This window comes from Ylistrum balloti, unplaced genomic scaffold (assembly GCF_031769215.1).
Source record: "Ylistrum balloti isolate Yb309-2 unplaced genomic scaffold, AGI_CSIRO_Ybal_v1 Utg370916, whole genome shotgun sequence".
NCBI classification, from domain to species: Eukaryota; Metazoa; Mollusca; class Bivalvia; order Pectinida; family Pectinidae; genus Ylistrum; species Ylistrum balloti.
Genome location: NW_026782519.1, coordinates 55,918 through 63,373, shown reverse-complemented (window position 1 = coordinate 63,373; position 7,456 = coordinate 55,918). Strand labels below are relative to the sequence as shown.

Sequence of the window (7,456 nt, the reverse complement as noted above, 5' to 3'; positions counted from 1 at the left end):
AATCTGCAAATATTGCCATTTAAAGATGGATATGGATAAAGAATGCATTAATTTTGCAACGTGAACGACGTCATGTCCCTATTGTAAATCGGTTGATAAATTATTTCACAATTGGTATATATGTGTTATATACGTCTCTGTTGGTATGTATCTATTATTCTTATTTTACTTTAATTGTATAGTAAAAATCGGAGGTGCTATTCCCGCGCTTTAAGAAAATGGTTTGTCAACATTATATAAATAGAACTTATGTAAGTAGGGTAATACTTTGGTAATATCATTGAAGAATTTCAGGAATGTCACGTGTCAATTATTTTCGTCACTAGCGAAATTATCGTAATTATGAGTTATTAATTTCTCGTAATTATGTCTTGGTAATGAACAACCAGAAATACACAGCCTTTTGAAAAGTTTACGTGTGCGATTGAATATGTAATAAGGCATATTATCGAATGTTACTGTCATTATAATTTTATTTGTGAAAAAAAACCCAAATGTGCCTCTAACCACAGATTGAATTAATAAACATACCATGCGCAAAGGTGTCATACCGTTTCCCGCGAAAAATCCACGTGGTATTCAATGGCGGTAAGATTTGGGATAATCTGATTGGATTAGACGATAAATAAACAGTCACGTGATATTGTTATGGTCTGGAACCACGAGGTTAGAAGCTCTGCAGTGTGACAGCGATTATAATTTTGGAACAAGGAATACTTTCGGATTACTTCCAAAATGATCGCCACAGAAATTGACACCTCTAGCCATCTGAGGTTCGAGGAAAGGCCTAAACGAATGAGACTCGATCCAAGATGTCGACATTACGACTCAAACGGAGTGTCACACCGTTCACTAGACATCGGTGGTGTAATTGCTGTTTTGAGTAAATACCAAGATTACGATGGTGGGATCAACTGCAGCGTATGTGGTAAGTCGATCTCATTTATATATTTCATGAGGATGGAACAAAGGAGTAATTTGAAGGTGTTAACAATAATTGAAATAAGACGATTGACAACCAACAAAACTCAAAATTGCAAACTTTTTTTTTAGAAAGTTTCGGCTTTGTGCATTCCGATGTGCAAGTTAACGTTGGAACCGTCGATATCAAGCCAAAATAAACGTAAATCTACACAAGTTCCGAAATCCTTGTGAAGTATGACATCGTTTGATTTGCATTCATGAAATACTTTTGTTTACGTTTAATGAATAAGAAGACGTAAATTTATGTATACCCATTGAAACCGTTGTGTAAACTGTCGTGGGAATATAGGCTAAATTTAGCAGTTATTCAGTTCACCGGTACGAGGGTCTTTCGTCCCACATGAGTGAACATAGAAGTACTGTTTATGGAAGGGCACTTCGTACACAACTGGTGTCCACTGTGCTACTGTCGATGATGTTAAATGAAAGTGCATTTTCTTTTTGTGTTATATGTTTTTTTCTTTGATAACGGCGGACAAATTGAAAGCTCCAAGTCTCTGAATATTCTAAGGATGATAAATTTGGCAATCATCTACCATATATTGTTTTCAGTTTATATTTTCTCAAAGCTAAGGAAGATAAGTTGTGGCCTATATCAGTATCAGCATGCAGCAATAAACAAATCCAATAACTTTTTAAAACTAGACTGATTTAGGAGTTCATGTCCATGTCAGGTCTACTTTTCTTCTTGTTGTTTTGGAGGAGTGCGGTTTGTATATTGTTAAGGACAAGTACCTGTTGGTAGTCAAATATATTATTTGTATCCAAGAAATTAGGACACTCTTTTTCTGCTGCAGGAAAGCTGTACAAGAGCCGGGTCTGTTTTGTGAAACACCTTTGGGAGCATACCATATATTGGGATCAGTTTCCAGGTGACAAAAACCAGGATCGAGTCCTGTCAATACAGGCAGCTTTAATCCTGTTCCTCACAGTCCACGGAGATGCAGTGCAAGATAGTAGTATTCTTGCACATCTTCTGGTCACGGCACCAAATGAGAAACGTCCAGATGATGTGCCAGCCTCCCCAACATCTCCTGAGAAGCGACGACCTCGAACGCCCAAGAAAAATTCATCAAACATTTCACCTCTTAAGAGGAAAAAATCTTTTGATCTTTGAACAATTTATGAAGGAGGGGAAAGAACCTGTATGATTTTAGAAATCCTTCAAATATGAACACAATGTTATGATGATTGATGGTACAGACTTTGGACATGAGAGCAGTCTTGAGATGCGAGTAAAGACTTGAGATGAGAGTACAGTCTTGCGATGTGAATACAGTCTTGTGATGTGAATACAGACTTGAGATGAGAGTACAGTCTTGAGATGTGAATACAGACTTGAGATGATAGTACAGTCTTGAGACGTGAATACAGACTTGAGATGAGAGTACAGTCTTGAGATGTGAGTGAAAAACTCTGAATCTAGGAAAATGGTACAAGGAAGTAATGTCAAATGATTAACATAGAAAATAATTGATAGAATCTGAGTATTGAATGATTTCTACAAAATGAAAATTGGAACATCAAACATAAATAAGTATTATTGTCTAGTGTTTATATAGCATGAAGAATTAAAAAGCTGTGGTTTTTATTGTGCTCAGAATTACTGGCAAAAGTATACATGAACATTTTAATTTTAAAGCCATGTTTCATACAAGTTGGTTTTCGAACAAATTATTGTTTGTGTAGTGCTGCAGTTTTAGTTTTGTACGACATTGTGATGTATAGTCTGAATGCACTTTATTTTGAGACAGAAAAAAATGTTTATCAAAATAACTTGATCTTCTTTGGGATCGTTGTGACATCGTCATGTGACTATCTGATGAATTCTTCTTTTCTTCTTCGTAAAAATCTCAAAATACATTTGTGATCTCTGGATAATTTTCAGTGGGATTGGATTATAAAAATGGCAATTTTTTCTAGTTATATTGAGTTGCCATGTTTTTGTGTATATGTATCTTTATCATGATTTTTTTAGTTTTGTTGTTTCATTCTGAAAGTGTTTCAAAGAATGTTCCACTTTCTTCGCCCAGGATGTGTTCTGCATGATGTTTCAATGTTTTTATCAAAGGTGTGTACTGAGGGACATTCAGTGGTTTTTGTACTGGATAAGTTCTGAGGAATGTTCCAATGTTTTTGTACTGGAGGATAGGTTCTGAGGGACATTCCATTGTTTCTGTATCAGATTTGTTCTGTGGAATGTCCCATTGTTTTTGTACTGGGTATGTTCTGTGGAATGTCCCATTGTTTCTGTACTGGAAAAGTTCTGTGGAACGTTCCATTGTTTCTGTACTGGATATGTTCTGAGGAACGTTCCATTGTTTCTGTACTGGATATGTTCTGTGGAATGTCCCATTGTTTTTGTACTGGATATGTTCTGAGGAACATTCCATTGTTTTTGTACTGGGTATGTTCTGTGGAATGTCCCATTGTTTCTGTATGGGATATGTTCTGAGGAACGTTCCGTTGTTTTTGTACTGGAGGATATGTTCTGAGGAACGTTCCATTGTTTTTGTACTGGGGATATGTTCTGAGGAACGTTCCATTGTTTTTGTACTGGAGGATATGTTCTGAGGAATGTCCCGTTTTTTGGACTGGAGGATATTTTCTGAGGAATGTCCCGTTTCTTCTGTACTGGGGATATGTTCTGAGGAACGTTCCATTGTTTTTGTACTGGGGATATGTTCTGAGGAATGTCCCGTTTCTTTGTACTGGGGATATGTTCTGAGGAATGTCCCGTTTTTTTGTACTGGGGATATGTTCTGAGGAACGTTCCATTGTTTTTGTACTGGGGATATGTTCTGAGGAATGTCCCGTTTTTTTGTACTGGGGATATGTTCTGAGGAATGTCCCGTTTCTTTGTACTGGGGATATGTTCTGAGGAATGTCCCGTTTCTTTGTACTGGGGATATGTTCTGAGGAATGTCCCGTTTTTTTGTACTGGGGATATGTTCTGAGGAATGTCCCGTTTTTGTACTGGGGATATGTTCTGAGGAATGTCCCGTTTCTTTGTACTGGGGATATGTTCTGAGGAATGTCCCGTTTCTTTGTACTGGGGATATGTTCTGAGGAATGTCCCGTTTCTTTGTACTGGGGATATACTTTAAAATATCCTGGGAACGTTTTGTTCTTTTGGTGCTTGTTATAATATTAGTTGTTTTCTGATGACTGTTGAGAGTTTGTTACTGTCAGAGAGACAAGTATCTTCATCATTGTTACCAGTATTGTTTACATATTAGTGTTTCATAATTATAAATTTCCTTCTGTTAAAGCTAACCAGGACTTTGATGTACATAAAAATGTATCACATGACTCTTATTGAGATTGGGCAGGTTATTCCCTTTGTGATAATATATCAATTTCCTTTATCTAAGCCTGTTTAAATGTAGCTAACCAGGATTTTGTTTAAATGTACCTGATTTAAAAATGTAAATGTACATTTATACAGTATCTTATTTGCCTTTTTAAATGTACCTGATTTATACAGGTATTGTTTGCCTGTTTAATATATCAGATGAAAATTCTTGAAAGAAATGAAGAATACTTTATCCTGAACAATAAGCCTGTTTAAATGTACCTGATTTATACAGGTACTCTGACAGAATTTGCCTGTTTAAATGTACCTGATTTATACAGGTACTCTGACAGAATTTGCCTGTTTAAATGTACCTGATTTATACAGGTACTCTGACAGAATTTGCCTGTTTAAATGTACCTGATTTATACAGGTACTATTTGCCTGTTTAAATGTACCTGATTTATACAGGTACTCTCTTTGCCTGTTTAAATGTACCTGATTTATACAGGTACTCTGACAGAATTTGCCTGTTTAAATGTAGCTGATTTATACAGAATTTGAGTAACATTTCTTTCTTATCACGGCATTTCAAACAAAATGGATCAAGATTTTAAGTTAATTTATAATCAGAGTTAGCCTAAAGGAAATTTATAGCTTATAAGATCTCTTAAAAAATGAAAGAGTGATAATTTAGATCTTGTATGGTGTTGGATAGTTCCAAAAACTTTCTAACTGGTATGTATCCATTTAATGTTTTACTGTGAATAAAACAGAAATATTTCACACGATAATGGACCATGGACTTCCCTGGGAGTTGTTTTGGTCACTGAGCCATGAAATGATGATGTTGATACTTTTATCATTTTATGCCTACAACTGTAATTGTAAACAGTTTTCCCCCAATCTTTGGACGCTGATTGTTATAGTTAACGTTTTACTGGCCAGAGCGAGTGTATGTGATAAAATTGTGATTGTGAAAAATATATATATATATGATCTTGAGATTTTTGGGGGAAAAAATTATGCATTGTGTGATGTGATGCCATTTTAAAAATTATATCAGATACTGTGAAGTTGTAAATAGTTTTGAAATGACCTGAACTTGACAAAAGATGGTGAAAAGATTTCCAGAAGAACCAATGCCCATATTATTGTGATAATTATGTTGGGGAAGCCTTAAATTTACTTTGTGATATACAGGACAGTAACTGTATTGAAATTGCATGCAATGATCTTTTCACCTTTGTTTCTTTTGATATTTCTGTAACAGAGTTGCACCTGAAATAATTTTCAGCTTTGTAATTTATATGTAACAAAACTAATTGTCAGTATTAACAAAATATTTTACTTTTATACCTGATACCAAAATGATAAATTTACGTACAGTTTCTGTCATTAGTTACAATAATTTGTTATAGTAACTCAAAGTCTGTTAGAGAATTCAGCAGCTGAATCTGTCACAGTAAATATAGACTTCATTGGAATACTAATAATTGCATGTTGAGTTGGCTTTACAAGGTGCAATGTACTGCATAATCTGGAGACTTGAATTTGACAAGCTTAATAGAATGTCCTGACATTTTAGGTGGATAAATTTAAAGAATTTGTTTTAAAGTGAAAAAATGTCAAGTCTTAAAAGAATTAATTTTTTAACTGTTTGAAAGATTTTTTTTTTTTAACAGTTTTTCCTTGCAATTTAGGTATCTCTATTTTTAAAATACCTGATAGAGTCTTTTTAGGTGTTTAACAATTTTCAAATAAAAAAGTTAACTCTTGATTTGAAAATGATATCTAGGTTTATTTCAGTAGATTGTCATTGCCAAAAATATATATATTGCATAGTCTGTACACATGCTTTGTATAACCCAATTGAATGGTTTCTGATAATCAGTTATAGATTTCTGATCAATATGATTTACACGTTTACGATGCATAGCAAGTCATATTACCATTACGATCCTCTGCAAGAAAAGAAAGACAAGAAGAGGAAGAGTCCAAATATTTGCAAAACTTGGAATTTTCTTTTTATTAGAATTAAAAAATATATATATTGGAGTCCGTGATCGTCATTTGAAATCTAATGCAATGTTTACAAGTTATGTCTGATTAGTTTATACTTAATTTTGTTTGTTGGTTTTTTTTTTCTTTTAACATTTCATTTTTACTTGTACATAATCATTGTTTCACATATGCTTGATACAGGGATATAGTTTCACTTGTTAATTATTGAATTCCACATTAATTTCATAGACTCAGCTTTTCTGTTAGAACAAATCTATTAGAGGTTTGAGATGTAGTCCAGTAAAATAGGCATGCAATAATATCTACCATTTCTGTGATCTTTGGTTTGTGAGATTTATTCTCGACGATTGTATTTGTGGAATGATAATTGTAAATGTACTGAATCTGGTGCAGTCAAATTTAAGTGCATCATCACTTTTTGGAAAATTAAACGTAATGATAAATTAATATATCACCAAAATTTCCTTCATCTTCAACAGAAAAATTGCTATTAAAGAAATGATATTATAGAGCAGTCCTTTTATCATGAGAACCTCTAAAACATATTCTCAGTATGATATCCTGTTTACAGTATTGTAGAACTTTTCAGTTTTATTTCATATGGACTATTGTAGATTTCATTAATAAGTTTGTAAATTTGTACTCGTTTCCATAGAAAAGCATTGGTTGCTAGGCTCCAGTGTTATTGCTAGGTTACATTGATGTTGCTAGGCTTCAATGATGCGCCTGTTGTTATATATAGATTATTGCATAATGTTTTGTTTTAAGTGATAAAGTGTTATAACTTTGATGTGACATGGCTATGTATGTGTTGGAGGTGATAGGCACCTGGTGTAGAAGTTTATAATTGTTAATGAAAGAAATATATTTTTACAAATGCCATCTTATTCTTGTTTTCACTTCGTCTGTTCTTAGAATATATTAGTTTGACAGGATAAAGTTCTTAAAAAGAAGACTTGTCATTAGGAACCACGATGTCCATGATGTCTATTATGATGAAAAGGTGTCTGAAATAACAGAGTGCCAACAGTCCATCTGTCACACATAACAGTGTCCATAGTCCATCTGTCACAGGTAACAGAGAGTGTCCATAGTCCATCTGTCACACATAACAGAGAGTGTCCATAGTCCATCTGTGACAGGTAACAGAGA

At 34.0% G+C, this 7,456-nt stretch overlaps 1 protein-coding gene across 1 annotated transcript; it reads left to right on the top strand.

Moving 5' to 3' along the window:
• The first annotated feature begins 735 nt into the window (after positions 1–735).
• On the top strand, positions 736–2,101 carry LOC132559451 (uncharacterized). Its single transcript, XM_060224070.1, has 2 exons — positions 736–928; positions 1,782–2,101. Exons 1-2 carry the CDS (start codon positions 736–738, stop codon positions 2,099–2,101), a joined length of 513 nt encoding a protein of 170 aa, XP_060080053.1.
• Positions 2,102–7,456: the final 5,355 nt, after the last annotated feature.